The 21,080-nt window shown below is 44.6% G+C and overlaps 1 protein-coding gene across 1 annotated transcript; it reads right to left on the minus strand.

Moving 5' to 3' along the window:
* Positions 1 to 452: 452 nt before the first annotated feature.
* On the minus strand, positions 453 to 11,397 carry LOC142857017 (ubiquitin carboxyl-terminal hydrolase 17-like protein B). Its single transcript, XM_075984634.1, has 4 exons — positions 11,358 to 11,397; positions 11,187 to 11,280; positions 1,762 to 1,937; positions 453 to 1,672 (listed from the first exon to the last, which is right to left on the minus strand). The coding sequence occupies exons 1-4, from the start codon at positions 11,395 to 11,397 to the stop codon at positions 453 to 455; spliced, it is 1,530 nt and encodes a 509-aa protein (XP_075840749.1).
* Positions 11,398 to 21,080: the final 9,683 nt, after the last annotated feature.

The raw sequence follows: 21,080 nt of genomic DNA on the forward strand, positions 1-21,080 counted from the left end.
GGGTTAACTAGACCAGATCTCTGAGCAGTCTCTTCCATGTCCAAAGTGACTTTCCTAGGGTCGCAGGGACAACAGTGGAGGACACAGGGGAAGGTGGAGAGAACCTTCAGGGTGAGAAATTCTGTCCTGCCTAGAGCACAGGTTCCCATCTCTCTCTCCAAAGTTACCTTCAAGATCACAGATCCCAGGGTCAGGGAGTGGAGTGAGACCTAGAAAACAGCCAGAAGCCTCCTACCTTAGTTTATCTTCTTCTTAGATCTTGGTCTCCCACCCTCACTACAGAGCTGCCCAGTGTGTCCGTGATCCCCAGATGAGACAGAAGCCTGGCAGAATGTTGACCGGGTGATTCTTCCTGTCGTGATGGGGATGGTGCCTCCCCCAGTTCACTCTCTGTATGGACTGGAGAATCACAACTCCATTGGCTGACAGAGTGAATTCATTTTTGCCAAGATTCACCACAGTCTTGGGTAGTCAGAAAACACATTGCACTGGTCTAAGAAATCGTTGGTATTTCTTTTCTTTGTGAGATCTAGTGGTTCTGTCATTTCTCTGATGGATCCTCTGTTGGTCATTCTCTGCCCGGATGTTCCTACCTGGGATTCTGGGCAAAGATCCCTGCTTACTCTGCCCGTGGGAGCATCCACAGCACTCCTTGTGAGAGCAGTCTGCTGGACGTAGAAGAGCACATAGGCAGGCTCCCTCAGGACCAAAATCACATCACATCTGTCGACACTACAATCATCCATCTTATACCATTGGCCATTGCCAGCTTTGACATAACAAAAGTAATGGCCACTATGACAAGTCAGACCATTATGGACCAGCACAGCATACAGGGCATACACCAATGGGCCTCCACTGGACTGAGATACGTATGGCTGGAAATAAAGGGACTCAGGGTAGCTCACTTCCCTGGCCTTGTTGTCACCTGTGAAATCTGAGAAGCGATTCAACACCAGCAGGAGAACCTTTGGGGCATCCTGCACAGTCAGAGTCTTGGAAGCTGCCGTCTTCTCCTGACAGTGGCTGCAGTGATAGGCATTTTCCCCACACAGCTTTTCCTCCTTTACTAAAGCCTCCAAGGCTTGCTCCACACTCTGAGCTGCTTTGATATCCAGGGTGATGTCAAGGAAGGGCTCTAAGATGTCTGTGGTTTTCTGGCAGTGGAGACACTTGATCTGAGATCTCCAGGAGCCTCCAAATATCTCACGGATGAGAGTGCTCTGCTCAGATGTGGACTTCAAGTCCTTGCTTTCTTGGAGACAGGATGTGTGCATGGCATTCAAGATGAACATCAGAAACTCATGGGCATCCTCCTGCTTGTCCTTATGGAAGGCACCAGTCAGCGCCTTTGAAGGCCGCATGGCACCCCTCGCGCGGAGGAGACTGCGGGACACATGATATTTCATAGCACACATCATGCAGCTTCCTTGGTGACAACGGTTCTGAGAGTGCTCCCAGGACAGCAGGCAGTTGACAAGAGGTGGTGTGTGTGTCAGGCACTGCAGGGCAGCATTCAGGTAGCAGCTGTTCCCCGTGTTCTTGAGCCCAGCTCCCACGTCATAAGGCTTCTCCCACGTCAGATTGTGCTTCCCCCTGGCAGCCAGCTCTGCTGACACCTGAGCTTCATCTTGATGCTGGGCTGGTTGGTCAGGAGATGACAGGGCAGGATCTGTGGGAGGACAAGATCACAGATAGACTCCAGAGCTAACAGTCTTGGTTGAGGACATGTAAGCTATATCGACTTACTGTGAGACTCACCTTCTAAGAACAGCTTAGCAGACTCTATGTCCCCAGCGTCCTTCTCCACATGTGGAGCTGGTGTCCTTTCAGCAGGCAGGGTGCTTTCCCTCTCGTAAAAGCTCACTTCTTCATTTAAGCAGTCTACCTGGCTCTGCTGGTCTTCATCAGATGCTGACATCCCAAAGGAAGTGTCTCTGATGCCAGAGGATGAATGGGCTTACTAGCAGGGTAGGAGCAAGCAGGAAAAGTCAAAAGCTTCCTTCTTCCAGGTTCTTAAGTAGGCTTCCAACAGAAGGTGTGGCCCAGAGTAAAGGTGTGTCTTTTCTCCTTACAATCCCAATCAAAGCCTGGAGTTGGTGGCTCGCACCTTTAATCTGAGCACTCAGGAGGCAGAGGCAGGGTATCTCTGTGAGTTCCAGGGCAGCCAGGGCTGGAACCCTGTCTCAAAAAAGCAAATTAAAAAAAAAACCCATCAGGTGTATGTCTTCTGGAATCATGATGAAAGTTAAAGCCTTCCGTCTTCCCACCTCAAAGTCTGGTGTTCCTTTTAACACAAATCTACACAACAGCCAATGCAGAAAGGTTTGTAGACGTGCACTCCAAGACTTTCACTTCAGTGGTGGGTGGGGCAACAAATGGACATGATCCTGGTTTTGAACTAGCTTCCAAGATGGCAGAGGCCATGCCCCTGTGGTAGCATTCCTTTCTGCAGCTTGTTTGCTTGTTCCCTAGATTACTGTTTTCCCTCAACCCTATCCTTGATTGTCGAGGTAACTACATCTGGAACTATCTAAAATCCAAACATGGCGGCCACCTGGAAGAGATTTTTTTCCTTAATTTGAGGCAGGAAGATCCACCTCTACCCAGGATCTTTAAGGTAGGAAGACATGCCTCTAGTCCACATCTTAGGTCAGAAAAGAGAAAGCCTAATTTCACAGAACCAACCTTACGTTTGACACTCTGGAGATAACATTTTGCTCTTGGGAGCAGGAGTGTTTCTCAAATATTTCTTCTCCCTTTGACCTCCAGACTATGCCCTTTGCTCCTTACTCAGATTTTCAAGGTCAAACTTATCACCCAGAAGTACAGCTGTGCTTCCCGGGCACAGGCAAGGCTGCTGGCCTCTATGGCTGTCAATCTGCACACAAATTGCTCTAAGCAGGCTTCTCAGATGCTTCATGGTTCAAGCATCCCTCTATCCTGATCACTCCCTAGTAACCCCACTACTGAGGAAGAGATCCCTGTCTTATACGGTGGGACATCCCCACACCAGAGAGGTATGAGATCAAACAGTAAAATATCTTCGCACCACAAGGCAGAAGCACACAGCTAACTCAGCACACCACAGTGAACGAGCTAGGCTGTGAGAGTCATGCTTTTGAGGAGAAAGGGTGCGTGGTGAACCTGTGTCCTCGTGGAAGGTGCCGGTTGACTGGTTTGAATTATGTACAGATTTACAGAGATGGCCGTGACAGAGAGTTATTAATCAGGAGAGGTGTAGCCAGTAGATTAGTTAGGTGCTGGCCAGATGGGAAGTATTTTGCAGTGGACAAGAGGCATTCATGCATGCAGGGTTGCTGTTAGATCTTTGGAATTTGGTGAGGCAAGAATATATCAAGAGAGTTGGGAGAAGTTCATCCTTTCCACACTCAGGCCTAGGGCAATCTTGTTTTGTTTTGTTTTGTTTTTTCTTTTGGTCTTATTCCCTGGGTAGGGGATTTCAATTTTCTTAAAGCAAAAAGGAGGTATAATCAACGATAAGACAGACAACATCTGTGAAGAAAAACAAATGTTACTGTCTCCCCCATGGCTGGTAGGCTAGGACAATCACTGACCTTTCTTTGGCCTGCCGTGAAAGATAGGTATTTGGTTAGATTCCTCCAAATCCACATTTCCTTTTGACGCCTCCTCCTCCCTGCAGTATTTCAGAGAGACCTCTCCTCCCCCACTCAACAGAGCTGCTGAACTTTGACCTCTAGGGGACCTCTCACATGCAGGACCCTGAAGAGGGGGACATAATCTGTAATTAAGGCAGCCTCTGGATCGCAGGAGCTCCTGGCCATCTCAGGCGAGGAGATCTCAGGCAGGGGAAGGGTCTTGGTGCCTTACTGAAGGGTTTAAGGTGCCAACCCATAACTCAACGTGGCCTCTGGGCCCTGCCTACAAACCAGCATACTGGTGCCTCTATGCCATCCAGCTAGTGAGGAATCCCGAGCTTCCACCTTTGCCAGCACTGGGCACTTTCCTTGTGTGGTTTCTTTCCTTTTCTTTTTTTGTTTTTTCCTTTTTTGTTGTTGTTGTTTTGTTTGGTTTTTGTTTGTTTCTTTGTTTGTCTGCTTTGTTTTACTCCCTAAGAAAGGGCCAAAATTAGGCAGGTGGTGGTGGCATATACCTTTAATCCCAGCTTCAGTGAGGCAGAGGCTGATGGATCTCTGTGAGTTAGAGGCCAATTTGGACTACAGAGATAGTTTCAGGACAGCCAGAATTACACATAGAGAAACCCTGTCTCAAACAACAACAACAATAGTAATAATAATAATAATAATAGTAATAAATAAGAAGGTGGAAAAAGTCTGGTAATAATGTAAGTTTCACAAAATGATTAAAATTAGAATAATGAATATTTAAACAAAAATTCTAAGATAATTAGTGTTTATCATGAAATAGGTCTAAGTCCTAGGCTAAGGTACCCTGGAGTTTACTTTGTGGTATAAACTGTACTGATTCCCTTCAAAAATCTTGCTGACTCCCACTTCAAAAAGATAAGATGAATGTTTAGGTAGCAAATGCTACTGTTGTGTTTGTTTCTGAGGCAAGATCCTTTGAACCATCCTGACAGTGCTGGTGGATTTTGTGTGTTACCTTGACCCAAGCTAGAGTCACCAGAGAGGAAGGAGCTTAGTTGACAAAATGCCTCCCTGAGATCCAGCTGTAAGGCATTTTCTCAATTCCTGATCAATGGGGGAGGGTCCCGGCCATGGTGGGAGGTGCCATCCCTGGGCTGGTGGTCCTGGGTTCTATAAGAAAGCCCTCTGAGCAAGCCAGGAACAGCAAGCCAGAAAGCAGCACTTCTCCAAGGTCTCTGCTTCAGCTCCTACCTCTAGGAACCTGCTCCTTTTAAGTTCCTGTCCTGATGTCCTTCAGAGGTAAACAGCAATGTAGAGTAAGCTGAGTAAACCCACTCCTCCTGTTGGATTCAGGAGGGTTGCGCAAAGATAGGGACAGACCACCAAAGTCTAATAAACCAGACGCAAACTTCATTCCAGAAACCAGAATCCAGGAAAAAAATTTAAAAAATTAAAAAATCTCCACGGGGCACAAAAAGTTATCAGCTGAGACCACAGCCAGAGATTTTTTGGGGGTGGGGAGGTAAGGCTGTGGCAGAGGTTGGTTTCTGAACCCACTCTTTTATAGTAGGCACCAAGCATTAGGTCTGAACAAAGAAATTTTTACAATTTTAAGGTAAAACTCAGATACAGATTGCCTTACTTTACAACCTCCATTAACAGTTTTTTAGTTAAACTAGTGTGTGTACTTAACCTATTATCTTCCTTGGTACTTCCAGGTGGTGCTTACTGAAGCCCTTGCTGTCTGCTTGATGCTGCCAGTTTAACATAGCAGGGATAATGCCTAACCCAGAGGTCATATAACTATTTTCTAAAAGTTGACTCATATCCGTAGGCTAGCTCTCAGTTTGTGGAGAGATGCTTTGGCCTTGTAAATAGAGCTATGGGTTGTAAAGTGGAGTAACCCACTGTGAATAGTTAATCCTCAAGCTGCTAAGAAAGCTGCTGTCAGTCTGTCCTCATTCTCCTAGGCTTATAACTTCATATTTCTTTATTTTTACATTCCTATTTCTGGAATCTACATTTTTATATACTTATTCTTGGGCCCTTCCCTCCCAAACTTGCTTTTCGGTTATGGAATAGAAGAAACCCTAAGAAAACCTGGTACCAGTATACTGGGGTGTTGCTGGGACAACCCTGGTCATGATTTGGGGATAATTGTGGAATAACTTTGGAACTTTGGGCTAGAAGAATAATTGAGTGTTAAGAGCTCAGTGGGGTGTTCTTTAGGACCTTGAAACTCAAGAATGTTAAGAGCAACCCAGAAGACTAAGGCCTGGCTTGTGAAGTTTCAGAGGAAAGTTTAAAGATTCTCTCAAAGCCTTTTGTTATTTTGAATAAAGATTCTGTGGTTCTGGTTAGCAAAGGCTGAAGAATCAGCTGTGGTTAACAACATACTAGCGCTGTAGGGCATTTTCTCAATTAGTGACTCAGTGGGGGAAGGTCCAGCTCCCAAGTGGGTGGTATCAGCCTTGAGCTGTTGGCCCTGGGTTCTATTTTTTAAAAAAGCAGGTTGAATAAGCTAGGGAAAGCAAGCCAGAAAGCAGCTCCTCTCCAAGGCTTCTGTGTCAGCTCCTGCCTCCAGAATCCTGCCCTGTTTGAGTTCCTGTCCTGACTTCTTCAATGGTGGACAGCAATGTAGAGGCATAAGCTGAATAAACCCTTTCCTCTCCAACTTGCATTTGGGTCATAGTATTTCATTGCAGCAATAGAAATGCTAAGACAGACACTGACTTTGAGCATGTTCTCTACCTGGGCTGGTGTGCGTGGGGTAGTTAGAGTTAGAGACGACTGCCAAGATGGAGGTAGCATGAAAGGTACAAGGAGAGAGAGGTAAAGGTAGGGGAGGGGAAAGCAAGCAGAGCAAGGATGGTACTGTGGACATGGTGGGAAAGGGAAAGAGGGAGGGGAGTAGAAGGAAGGGAGAGAAGGGTGGGGAGTGTCTTCGGTGCTCAACATTCTCTTGGGAATAGATTAGTGCTGTCAGGATCAATCATATCTCATGTCAACAGAACCCTAATTATTTAAATGCTATGTTTTGCAGATCCTTGAAGTGGTTGAAGATTACCTATCTAGGCAGAATACAATTTCTATGTATCTGAAGATCCTAATTAATCTGACTATATGTATAAAAAACATGAATAACTATTGACCTATAATATGTAATACCTGCATAACTTAAAGGCTAAGACTTTATATCAAAATATTAAATAAATTGTAAACAAATGTGTAGCAAATGAAGACAATGAACTCAAAATGAAAACAATGTATAAGTATCTTGATCAGAGGTAAGAATAGTATATAATGCTTTGTTTTGTTTTTGTTTGTTTGTTTTTTCGAGACAGGGTTTCTCTGTAGCTTTGGAGCCTGTCCTGGAACTAGCTCTTGTAGACCAGGCTGGTCTCGAACTCACAGAGATCCGCCTGCCTCTGCCTCCCAAGTACTGGGATTAAAGGCGTGCGCCACCACCGCCCGGCAGAATAGTATATAATGCAATATGAAAATATATCCTAAAAACTGTATCAATATACAAAATGTCTTAAACAGAGGTAGAAACGTGCATGCATACAATCTGACAAAATAACTTTGCATAGGTTCACAAATATTGTAAACAGAAACAAGTATAATTTGAACTTTATCAATATACAAAAACTATACTAATGTAAATTTATCCATAATAATAACTCACAAGTATTCACTCTACTACCTACTATTATTATTAGTGTGAAGAAGTTCTCACTAAATTATTATCCCATTTGATTTTTTCCTTTTTTAAATCTCTGAGATACATAGTTAATTTTGTATTATCTGGTATAAATTTAGTGGTCTTAATATGTAGGACAACTCTTTTTGCATATTGTAAATAGGAAACTATATTAAGAGGTTCTTTAAAATCTCTTAGTGCCATAAAAATAGCATACAATATTGCCTTCTAGACAGAATTATAAGTGCTTAGTTCCACCTTCCTTAATTCTTTTGATTTGTAACCTGCCTTCCCTGATTTATTTGCATCAGTATAAAATAAGCAGGCTCCAGATATTGGTGTGTCACGTAGTTTGGGGAAGAATCCAAGAAGTTCTCTTTATAAGGTTAAGTCTATCACTTTTAGGATGATTGCTATAAATTTCTCCCCCAAAAAATAACACAAGTTTTTTGCCATGGTTCATCATCTTTTCATAACTTTTTTATTTTATTAGTAGTAAAAAACACTATAATCTCTGTTGGCTGTATACCTGCTAATTGAGGTAGTATCAATTTACCTTTTATAATAAATTCAAAGACTTTTTCCACATAAGTTTTTAACTTTTTACTTGGTTTATGTGGTAAAAGATCTATTTTAAGATAATATCATCCCTCTGTATTAAAATTTCTGTAGGAGAAATTCTGGAAGACAATATGACTAGAATACAATTAAGATTTGGATTCATCCTATCTACGTGTACCTCCTGTAATTTCTCCTCAACAATCATCAATTCCTTTTCCACTTCATCTGTTAATTCTCTGGGACTATTTAAGTCTTTGTCACCATCTAAGGTTTTGTTTAAATGGATTATTAGATTAGCTGTTATCCCAACAGCCAATCATAGACTGGAAATATCTCCTAACAATCTTTGAAAGTCATTAAAGTCTGCAATCGGTTTCTCCAAATCTGTGCCTTTTGTGTTCTAATTTTCTGTAAACATATTCTGTAACCTACATAATTAACAGAATTTCCTCTTTGAATCTTTTTAGGGGCAATTTTTAATTCCCATTTAGGCAAAACTTTTACTTCTTCAAACATTTTTTTAAAGTAACTGAATTTGAATCTCATAACAAAATGTTATCCATGTAATAGTAGATTATAGACTTAGGAAAATGCTTACGTATTATTTCCAGTGGCTGATTGACAAAGTATTGGCACAGGGTGGGGCCATTGAGCATTTTTTGTGAGAGGATGGTCCATTGGTATCTCCTAGTAGGCTGAGAATTATTGTAAGTAGGAACTGTGAAGGCGATTTTTTTCTCTAGCCTTTTCTTGTAAAGGTATAGTGAAGAAACAATCCTTTCAATCATTAACTAGGAGAGGCCATCCTTTTGATACAGAAGGCAGAGGAATTCCAGATTGTGGAGGGCCCATAGGTTAAATAACCTTCTTGATAGCTCTAAGATCTGTCACCATTCTCCATTTTCTGGATTTCTTTTCAACAACAAATATAGGAGAATTCAAGGCCTAGTAGATTCTTCAATATGGTGAGCATCTAGTTGCTCTTGTACCAGCTATTCTAAAGCCTGCAGCTTTTCTTCGGTTAAAGGCCACTGTTTAACTCATACTGGTTTCTCAGTTAACCATTTTAAAGGTAGGGCCATTAGTACCTCTGAAGGTTTGTCAATTGCTTTGTGTTCTTGTAAGTCTGAATGGCTGGTGACCTTTGTCTATAACATCTTCTAATATCTTCCCCAGAAACATGAGTTTTTGGGGAGCTGCATGAATGTTAATCTGAGCATTCCATTGCTGCAATAGGTCATGACCTCACAAATTTACTGCAAGATTAGCTACATATGGCCTGAGCCTTCCTCTATGTCCTTCTAGCCCTATACCCTATATATTCAACCTATCTCATTCTTTGTTTCACTTGAGATAAGGTTTCAATTCCAAGGAGAACACCTGCCTCTTGAAGAGGTCAATTTGGATGCCAAGATTCTGGAGTAATGATACTTATATCTGCATCTGTGTCTATCAAGTCTTCAATAACAATGACATCTATACACACTCTTAGCTTTGGTCTTTGATCATTTATAGAAGTCTTCCAGAATATATGCTTCCTATTTCCTACTGGAGTTTTTGATTCATCCTCCAGATCTAGTCCATCATTCAGACCAGTATGGTTTTTTACAGTAGGCACTGGATTTTTAAATTTTTCTGTTGAGACTTGTTTTCCACAGTAACTGGAAATGATTATACCACGTTTATCATGGGGGCCTACAAGAGGCCCCCCAAGGAGTTTCCTGATGGTATTGGATTGTCTTGTCTGTCTTTTGTTGAACGACGTTTATTGGTCCAATGTCAGCCTTTGCCACACTTCCTACATATACCTGAAGGCTGAGTCCTCCTATTCTTGCCATTCCCAGTGGAGATATTATTCCTAGGAATCCCTTGTCTACAATCTCTTCTCAGATGTCCTATTGTACCACAATTAAAACATTTGGGATTTTGATAGTCTCCTCATTTCTTTGGAAATTGTGGCCACTGGCAGTGGGACCAGGATCTAACTCTAATACATGAACTGATTTTGTGGAGCCCATTCTCTATTGAGAGATACCTTGCTCAGTCTCAGCACAAGAGGCAGGGCAGGAGCAGGGGGGGAGGGTTGGTCCTGCCTCAATGGACTGATGGAACAAATTTAGTTGACATCCCAGAGAAGGCTTTACCCTCTCTGATGAGCAGATTGGGGATGTGTTGGAGGAAAAGGGAGAGTGGGTGTAGAGGAGGGAGGGGAAACTGAGATTAGTATGTGAAAATAAATTTATATTTTTGGTTGTGAGCCTAGCCTTTAACGGCTGAGCCATCTCTCCAGCCCAATAAATTTAATTATTTAAAAAATATCTAGTTAGATATAGTGGCATTTATGTAATGCCATCAGCCCATGCCTGAGTTACTTCTTGAGGTGATGGCCAGATTAACTCACCAAGTTGACACAATCATATGGATTTCATCTCCTTGTGAAGCACTGAAGCCTAGTTCCTCTTTTTTTCCCTTCCTAAGCAAAGTAAACAACCTTCTTCCCATAGTATTATCCTTGCTCTTGGATAGATCAATTCACTATGTTATTTGTTTATCCACTATGTTCATACAGACTTTGTTGTTTTTTGTTTTTCTGCCTATGGGTAACTCCTTTATTACTGTTCTGGGTACAGCAGAGCAGACTGAATGCTAGGTCAGGGAGCTCTTCTCAGATGTATATCCCAAGTGCTTGCTTCATTGCAGATAGGATGTATGCATGGCATTCAAGGTGAACATCAGAAACTCAAGGGCATCTTCCTCCCTATGATTGTGGAAGGCAGCAGTCAACTCCTCTGAGGACTGGATGGCATCCCTGGAGTGGAGGAGACTCTGGATCACATAAGTTTCTATAGCACACATCATGTAGCCTTCCTGGTGATAGTAGCTCAGAGTGTGGTGTGGGAGGTCCTTCTATGTGTTGCTATTATTGGTTAATGGATAACCTATAGCATAGGAGAAGGAGGGAGGAGTTAGAGAGATGCCATGGAGCTGCTGCCAGAGTCAGACATGCCAAACTTTGCTGGTAAGCCACTGCCATGTGGCAATACACAGATCAATAGAAATGGGTTAAATTAATATGTAAGAGTTAGTGAATAAGAAGCTAGAGATAATGGGCCAAGCAGTGATTTAAATAATATGGTTTCTGTAGGATTATTTTGGGTCTAAGCTAGCCAGACAGCTGGGAAGAACAAGTGGCTTCCTCCTACAAGAGTGAGCCTGGGACAGCATGTAGTTGACAGGAGGTGGGGTGTGTCAGACATTGCAGGGTGGAGCTCCGGTAGCAGCTGGTACCCATGTTCTGGAGCCAATCTCCCACACCATGGGATTTCTCCCACCTCAGACTGTGCTTCCCCCTGGCAGCCAGCTCTGCTGACACCTGAACTTCATCCTGATGCTGGGCTGGTTGGTCAGGAGATGACAGGGCAGGATCTGTGGGAGGACAAGATCACAGATAGACTCCAGAGCTAACAGCCTTGGTTGAGGACATGTAAGCTATATCGACTTACTGCGAGACTCAACTTCTGAGAGAAGCTTAGCAGCCTCCATGTCCCCGGGGAGCTTCCACATATGGTACTGGAGTCCTGTGAGCAGGCAGAAGGATCCTTTCCCTCCATAAATGCCCACTTCTCCCTTCACCAGGCTAGATGGCTCAGCTGGTCTTCACTAGATGCTGGTATTCCAAAGGAAGATGTTCTAATGCCAATGAAGAAATGAACTTGCCAGCATCTCAGGGTGTGAAACAAGCCTTGGAGGATTTAGTGAAGGAGGAAGAGCTATGTAGGGGAAAGGCCTACCAATGTGGCCATTGTCAGAAGATGAAAATTTCCAAGACCATGACTGGGCAAGCTGCTCAGAGGTCCTCCTGATGGTGTTAAATCTCTTCTCAAAGTTCACAGGTGATAACAAGGACAGAGAAGTGAGGGAAGTGAGTTAACCTGAGTCCCTTCCAGCCATACATGTCTCAACCCTATAGAGAATCATTGGTATATGCCTTCTATGCTGGGCTGGTTCATGACAGTGTGACTTGTCACAGTGGACATTACTTCTGTTATGTCAAAGCCGGCAATGGCCACTGGTAAAAACAGGATGATTCTGGGGTCCCAGGGTATGATGTGACTCTGTCCTCAATGGCCTACCTATGTGCTTTATGTTCAACAGACTGACCCCAAAAAGGATAGTGTCTATGCCACAGCCGGGATAGTAAACAGGCTTCTTGGCACCAAATACCAGGAAGGGAAAACATGCCAGAGTATGGTCAAGAGAGCATCTGTTGATTGACAGAAAAGCTGCAGAGCCGTGGGAACACATGGTGAGTAAAGCAACCAAAGAAATCTCCTTAGAGCAGTGGAAAATGCTTGAGAAATACAAGCACCTAAAGCCTGCATGGAACCTCAGGGAAATTGAACCCACTCTGTCAGCAAATGGCAGTGGTGATCCACCAGTCCACACATGGAGCAGACGGGGGCAAAACATCCTTACAAGGAGAATTGCTCCCATCGGCAGTCTACCAGGCTCCTGATGATAAGGAACCCATGAACAGCAGGCAGCTCTGTAGTCAGGAAGGGAGACAACGGTAGTGGCATTTCGTTTGTATTTTAATTAATAAAACTTGCCTGAAAGTCAGAGAGTAAAGCAGCCCCACTGGTCACCCTTACAGACCAGTCAGTGGTAACACACACCTTTAATCCCAGTAGCCACACTAGGGAAACCAGGCAGTGTATGCCTTTAATCCCAGAAACAGAGAGGGCTATAAAACAGGAGCAGACAGATCTCAGACTCAGTCTCATTCTGAGATTCTTGGAGGCAGGATTGCCATTTTGGACTATGGGAGAGGTAAGAAAGAGCCAGTGGCTGGCTGTTTCACTTTTCTGACCTTCAGGTCGAACCCCAATTTCTGCCTCTGAGTTTTTAACTAATCGTGTTCAGACAAGGTCTATGAAAAAGAATAAGCAAGATGAGGGTTTTCTGGCTGCTTACTTGGGCTCAATCCATAATTCCATAAAGATAGTTTGACAGCGGGTTTTTGTTTTTGTTGTTGTTGTTGATTTTTCAAGACAGTGTTTCTCTGTGTAGCTCTGACTGTCCTGGAACTCACTCTGTATGCCAGGCTGGCCTCAGACTCAGGTATGCACTGCCTGCTCCTCACTGAGGACTGGGATAAAAGTCATGTAAAATCACTGCCCAGTGACAGCTTTCTTAAAGTGAAACTTCCCCCAGAATATTCAAATTTCAAGTTCCTAAATTCCCACTTAGTTGAATATGCTGGGGATGTGGAAACACAAAACAGGAATCACTGCTGGATGGCCATTAGCAGGCACGTGTTCTTCTCATGGGGTTTGAATGGCCATTAGCAGGCACGTGTTCTTCTCATGGGGTTTGAATGGTCATTAGCAGGCACGTGTTCTTCTCATGGGGTTTGAATGGCCATTAGCAGGCACGTGTTCTTCTCATGGAGTTTGGGTGACCATTAGCAGGCACGTGTTCTTCTCATGGAGTTTGGGTGACCATTAGCAGGCACGTGTTCTTCTCATGAAGTTTGGATGACCATTAGCAGGCACGTGTTCTTCTCATGGAGTTTGGGTGGCCATTAGCAGGCACGTGTTCTTCTCATGGAGTTTGAATGGCCATTAGCAGGCACGTGTTCTTCTCATGGAGTTTGAATGGCCATTAGCAGGCACGTGTTCTCATGGAGTTTGAATGGCCATTAGCAGGCACGTGTTCTTCTCATGAAGTTTGAATGACCATTAGCAGGCACGTGTTCTTCTCATGGGATTTGAATGGTCATTAGCAGGCACGTGTTCTTCTCATGGGGTTTGAATGGCCATTAGCAGGCACGTGTTCTTCTCATGGAGTTTGGGTGGCCATTAGCAGGCACGTGTTCTTCTCATGGGGTTTGAATGGCCATTAGCAGGCACGTGTTCTTCTCATGGGGTTTGGGTGGCCATTAGCAGGCACGTGTTCTTCTCATGGAGTTTGAATGGCCATTAGCAGGCACGTGTTCTTCTCATGGGGTTTGAATGGCCATTAGCAGGCACGTGTTCTTCTCATGGGGTTTGGGTGGCCATTAGCAGGCACGTGTTCTTCTCATGGGGTTTGATTTCATTGGCTCTGCTCTCCAATTTCCTTAGATTCAGCAAATCCAAGGCAACAGCTCCGGATGACTGATTCACATTTAGCAATGAGTCAGGAGACACATAAGGAGATTCAGGGTTACAGAGCCATTCCAACCTAGGGAGTCCAGGGTAAGCCAAGAGGGGACCATGGGCTCTACTGGGAAAGGAGATCCCGAGAGTAAGAGGAGGCCTATGTGTCAGAAGACACTGGGGCTAGGAGACACATGCATTGGGTTTATGACAGAATCTTTGTACTATGGGGTATCCACCAGAGAAGACTGCTCAGACATGGGATTAGCCAATAGAAAGTCTTTATTAGCGGGCAGGCAGAGTAGGTGCCGGGTGGTCCCTATCTCAGTGGATCACTGAGCCTTTCTCAAGATGAACTTTTAATTAAGCACCAAATTCTCAGTTGACCTATTTCAGTTAACAAGAACAGTGGGCCCCAAGAAGAAAACAAAAGCCAAGGGGTAAGGGCAATACATTGGCCACAACTATGGACTTGGATGGATTAGGACTTTGTTTTCATTTTGGCACCCAGTAGAGTTAATGGAATGAGTTCTATGGCCTAATTGGTACGTCCATCCTGCGGTCAGTGGTGCCAATATCTGGGCGTCTACTATGGTCTCAGGCCTATTACACTTGTCCCACTGATCCATGATTCTGATCATATTAGACAGCAAGGCAAGGGAATTACTACTCCTGCTGATAGTAGACCTAAAGGGAGGTAGGTGGAACTACTCTTCAGCAGGATAGGATCTTTGTCTGATAAAGGGCTCACTATCATCACTTGGACACCTCTCAAGTATGTTTGTTTCTTCCACATTCAAAGGAACAACGGTTTGATGTTGAAACCCATTGTGCATTGTGTGTCCTCTCTAGAGAGAGAACATTGAAGCACATTCAGACCTTGACAAGGACCGAGAGTGGAGAGGTCCCCAGATCCCTTTGTGACTCTCTGGTTGTGACTCCTTTGCCATGCATAGGTGAAATGCAAGGACTGTGGGGCCTTTGGTCACGCCTCGAGGAGCAACAGGTGCCCCAACAAGTGTGGCTATGGCCTCCTAGTGCCACAGCCTCTGAAAACCAGGAAGGAGAAAGAGAACCAGGATCCTCGCAGGCTCTTGGGTCTCCCAACACCAGGAACCATAAACCAAGCTGAGAGAGACAAGAAACAGAAACAAGTCACCAGACAGAGGTGAGTGATGGCCAAGGGCCAGGGTACATATGGAAGGGGCTGGCAGGAGAGAAGGTGACAGAGGAGCTCATGGGGAAGCCACACCTCATCTTCTGTCCCCAAATATCTGAAAGGGGGCCAGAGATCTAGAAAGTAATCTCTCCTTCTGAGACAAAAGCTGACATGTGTCCCACACCATTGTGTGCCCCACACAGTTCTGATGAGCAGCAGGGGAAGGCACCCTTTATGGAATTTCCCATGGATAGTCCAAGGATGGAACAAGACTTCAACTTGGCGGTGAGTAAAAGACCTGATCCTGTCAAGGAAATTCTGTCTTCCTGGTCCCTGAAACATCATCCCTTTGCCTGCCATGGCGGGTCTTTGCTCGGCTCATATCCACTGTGCCCGTCAGATAACATAAACCTCTCTGGTGTGGCAGCATTGTTTCCCTGGGTCACTTCTGGAATTCAGACTGACTTGGGTTTTGATGTGGGAGCCTCTGCTGTGTGGTTCTCCTCCTTGTAGACCAGCTGTCCTAGAGGACAGGCAGCTTGTCCTTGTCTTCCTCACTTGTCCTTGAGCATGACCTTGGAGCTTAGCCTCCAGGTCCTCCTTCTATCAGAGCTCTGTATTACAAACGCAGCCTGCCCCATTAGCTTTCTGGCCCCCTTCCCCTCTGTCCACTGAATCTGCTCTTGCCATTAGGGCTCGGCTTCTTGCTGCTGCTTCTAGAACCCAGACTTTGATTGGAGAACTCTTACTGGAACCTACATGTCCCAACCTCTTCCTTCCTGTTGACTACAGAGTTGACCCAAAAGACCATGCTAGAGTCGGGGTCAAGGCAGGGCATCTAAGAACACCTACAAACAAGAGCTTCTCTGTTCTCATCCAGACCTTTTTGGTTTTTTCCAGACGCCTTCGGCTGCCCATGTTTCAAGCCAACCCCTGAGGATGCAATTCACCAGAATCTTTGGTGACTCCTGGATTTCCAGGTTCATCACAGCGGCCCCAGGACTTGGCATTCAAAGGGAAACACCTCCTTCTGCATGTCCTGCCTCTCAGGAGAATGGCGAACAAACACGCTCCCAGGTCCCATGGACTGTCCTCTATGAGGACCTTCAGGTCTCCTCGTCTTCAGAGGACAGTGATGGGGACTGAGTCGTCACCTGGAGAGAAGATGCCACCTCTGTTCAGACTGTCCACATGCCTCTGGGTTGTCACACAATGGCCTCTTTGGGGGGGAGAAGAATCTGAGTGGAAATGGATGTTCCTCTCCAGAATGAACTACGGAGATGACTGTAATCGCTCATGTTCACTTCAAAAGTGGCAACAAAACTGAGAACTCCTCCCTCCCATGCCTTGACTCACATCTCCATGCCCATAGCCTCAGCTCAGTGTGGACTCTGAACTATGAAGTGTGCCCCCTGAGAAATACTCTAAGGAGGTCACCTCTCTTCTCCTTGTCAATCAGTGGCATCTGGTAGATACTTCCCATAACCTATCTTCTAAGTGTCATGTTTTGATATTATCAAGTTTTATCATTAAAATTGTCATAGAAATTATGGATATTCAGAGGTTTTCCTGTGCCCAGGACATGGGGTTTTTCCAAATACCTATTGTTCAAAAAAAAAATCCACAAATGCAAGTGGCATTCAAACCTACCACATTGGGTGTGCCACACAGACATTGCACACACACCGTCACCTTATGATCACAAGACCCTTGAGAGGTAAGACAATCTGTAGGCCTTGCCATCTTAGCTATCCCTGTGTCGCTGAAGTGTTTGGTCTGATTGTCATACTGATATATAGGGACAACTACCATAAGGTATGGAACTCTGGGCACTGAAACTCAGAGTTTCCGGAGGGTTGTGTATTCAGTTACACTAGAATTGACTAACTCACAAAACGAGATGTTCTCTGTCTTTGTCTCTGTCTCCCCCATATATCTCTAAAACGCAAACACACACAAACACACACACACACTTGTACGCACACACACAATTTCCACCCTGGCTTTTGGCTTACAGCCATTCATGTCAACACCCACTGCCTCTTTTTTTTGGTAACTTTCATACTTAAGACACAGTCTCACACTGACTGGATGCTCTAACAGCTTGCATCTTTTAGTTGGCTAGCAGGATCAGGGATGTGTGTGTGTCTTGAGCCTACTAGATTGGAAGAGGGCTAACTTTTGTATAGGGATTTTCCCACAACCAACATAAGCTCTGGAAACTCTGTTGGGGCATCCCCTGCTGCATCCTCCTCTGTCATATCATAACCTCTGTTCCCTGGGTGCTACCCATGCTCTATGGGCTGCTGGGCTCTCAGTTGAAATAATTTCCTCGCTATCAACTCTTTCTGACTTCTCCAACAGCTCTCTTTTGCTTCATGCTCCATTCCTGACTTCACTAGATCGAGCAAGGGTCCTCCCAGGATCTTAATTGGTATGGGTTTGATGTCCTTGAGCCATGAGTCAGCAACTGTGTGCCTGTTGTCCCTGTTCTTTAAACTCCACGTCTGCAAAGACAAGATAGCTGGAGACGTCCTTGATGGACAGGTACTTCCTGATTCTAACTCTCCCTAAGGATACACATTATACACCCTCTGAGTTGAGGTCAGTCCTCTGCTCAGAACACTGTCTTCAGCACCTTGAAGGGAAAGGCATTGTGTTCTGCAGCTCAAAGCAGCTCAGCCAGAACCCAAGCTCAAGGTCACATTTGGTCTCAATTGATCTCACCTGAGACAAATCCACAAAAGTAACATTTCCTTGTTTTTTTGTTTTTTTTTTTGATGGTTTTTCTTTATTTACTTATGTTGAATTCCAGTTCTCCTTTTTCTTCACAGCTTTTAATACCCACAAAATCTTTCAGGTGTTACATTTGAAAATCACATTCCATTTCTTAAGTAAATGATAAAAACAGAGTCATCAAAAAAAAAATAAATAAATAAAAACAGAGTCATCTTGACAACGCACATGAAATAAATCTAAATAACTTGTCACAGAGCAAGCAAGGAACATTTTTTTCCTTAGTCAACTCCCTAATTGGTGGGCTGTAACTTGCAGCTGCAAAGAAAGAACCAGTCATTTTATTATTTTATCCAAATCAGGAACAGAAGGAGAAAGAGCACGAGCAAGGAACTCAGGACCGCGAGGGGTGCACCCACACACTGAGACAATGGGGATGTTCTTTCGGGAACTCACCAAGGCCAGCTGGCCTGGGTCTGAAAAAGCATGGGATAAAACCGGACTTGCTGAACATAGCGGACAATGAGGACTGCTGAGAAGTCAAGAACAATGGCACTGGGTTTTGATCCTACTGCATGTACTGGCTTTGTGGGAGCCTAGGATGTTTGGATGTTCACCTTACTAGACCTGGAAGGAGGTGGGAGGTCCTTGGACTTCCCACAGGGCAGGGAACCTGGTCTGCCCTTCAGGCTGATGAGAGAGGGGGAGTTGATTGGGTGAGGGATATGGAAGGCGGTGGCAGGGAAGAGACAGAAATCTTTAATAAATAAATTAATTAATTAAATAAAATTTAAAAAATCATTTCCTTCTTGTTATCTGTCTACACATGCATTGCAATTCATTACCACGGGAGGCTGGAGGATTTTTGAAAAAAAAAATATGTCAATCTACAAGTCATAGTCAATTCCAGGCTACCCTGGCCTAGGTTTTGAGACCTGACTTGATGGTAAACACTAATCACTAGTTGATGATAATCACTACCAATCCCCCCCTTACCACCCCTCATCACTACCATACCCTCAACAAAGGAAACAATACAAATTAATCAAGCAAGCAAAGAGATTCAGTCATAAAACTGAAACCAACCTTATCCAAACCAAGCAAAACGAAAAGAAAAAAGAGAAACCACACTAAAAGCGAAACAAACAAAAACCACAGTAAAAAAAAAAATCTCTAGGGGCTGGAGAGATGGCTCAGCGATTAAGAGCATTGCCTGCTCTTCCAAAGGTCCTGAATTCAATTCCAAGCAACCACATGGTGGCTCACAACCATCTGTAATGAGGTCTGGTGCCCTCTTCTGGCCTGCAGGCACACATGCAGACAGGACATTGTATACATAATAAAAAAAAAATCTCTATCCACAAAAAAGAATGTTGTGTGGATGATAAGCCTCTGACTTTCCTGCTATGCCCTGAAAATATGTGTCCGTCGAAGACACAGCCACCCAAAGGCATATACTGTGTTGGAAATCAACATCACATCATGTTTCAGCGTGTTTACATGCTTCCCGGCAGATGATCTGAGCACTGGCAGAAAACTCTTGCTGGGTCCTAGTCAAATTACCAAATGACAAAGACAAACAAAGCAAGCGACAAGAGCCCTTCATCACATACATAGGCCCCCGTGAAGCATGGTCCCAGAGGCCCTTCCAGAAACAACCTGGACAGAATCCGAGGTAACAGTTACAATTGGTGAAGTCCAAGATGACAGATGTCACCATCTTTCCAACCTTCTGGGTCCTCTCTCCTTTCATAGGTCTCTCACTGAGGGCCCCATCTTAGCCCCCACCCTGTGACTCAGAACTGAGTACAAAGGGGTCACTGTGAGGAGGGGAGGGGTGGGCCCAAGAGAGGCATCACTGGGATCCTGATGTGACAAAGACTGCCTGCCCTCTGAGGGCTACAGAGCTTTCCCAGGTGGGAAACAGCTAAGCAGTAAGTAACCTCAAAAGTAAGGTTATGAAGGCCAGGCATGTTTTTATTGAATTTAAAAGTATCTACATAGACACATATAGGCAGTTTTCTACTGTTCTTGATATATAATGCGTTTATACTTGATTTTACCGATTTTATTTCTGTTAAGAGCATTTGTTTTATATTCGTTTGTGTGTATAGGTATGGGGGTGTGACCACTGTGCATGTAGGAGTTGGCTTGCTCCTTCCCTTATGTGGCTTCCAGGAACCAAACGCAGGTCTTTTGCCTTGGCAGCAAGCACCAGCCACCTCGCCAGACCCTGCCCTGCCCCCAACCGGGCTCGCTGAGTCGTGGTAACAGGAGAAAAACTGGGGGCGATTTTCCCTCTCATATTCTAATTCAAGAAACTGCCGTCAGTTCAGCTGCTGTTTCTTGACCATCTACTCTGAAGCAGAAACTACGCTAGGCACTGTGCCTAGGGATGGGAGACGGGGCTACTAACTGGACAGGAGGGCGGCCCTGAGTCTCAGCAGCTGTGAAGAGAGGGGGTCTTCTTGCCTAAATCTGAAAGAATCAGGTCAATTAGTTCAAGCTATCCAGGGGAAAGGGACTAATGGAGAACTTAGCATATTCCAGGGATTCTAGATCAAGAACCATACGATGACATAAACAAAATCAAAGTTCTAAATTCAGTTATATTCATCCAGCATTGTTTTACTAGCTCCCAGGTTACAGAGACGGCAGGAAGAGACATCCATACATAATGTCAAGTATGTCAGGTAATGGTAGGACACTGGCAGACAGACACAGAGAGGAAGGAGAAACAAGAACTGGAGCCCATCCCAGAAGGTGAAGGAAGCCTTCGAGAGGACACAATTGGTGCTTAGGTGTAGAGGTAAAACTGCTCAAGTTGTATCTAGAGAACTCACTATATGCCACATGGAACAGAGTGGAGAGACAGAAGGAAGCAAAGAGACAGACAAGCAGCAGTCGGTTGGCTTTGATTTGCAGCCTATGGAGTCTTTGACTGCTTGTAAGCAAGTGTGATGCACCAGGACAAATCTTTAGAAATCCATGCAGGACGGAGAAAGGCTATACTGTGTAGGCAGAGAATCTGGACTGCAAAATCAACACCAGACACCAGGCAGGAGGGGAAAAGACATCCTACCCTGAAGATGAAACAGCAAATGTGTGCCTGCCTCCAAGAGATGTAAAGAATTAGAATTGATAGGGCTTGGTGGTTGAGGAGAAGCCTAGTATAGGAGATCAGAGGTGAG

Source organism: Microtus pennsylvanicus, chromosome 9 (genome assembly GCF_037038515.1).
Source record: "Microtus pennsylvanicus isolate mMicPen1 chromosome 9, mMicPen1.hap1, whole genome shotgun sequence".
Classification (NCBI taxonomy): domain Eukaryota; kingdom Metazoa; phylum Chordata; class Mammalia; order Rodentia; family Cricetidae; genus Microtus; species Microtus pennsylvanicus.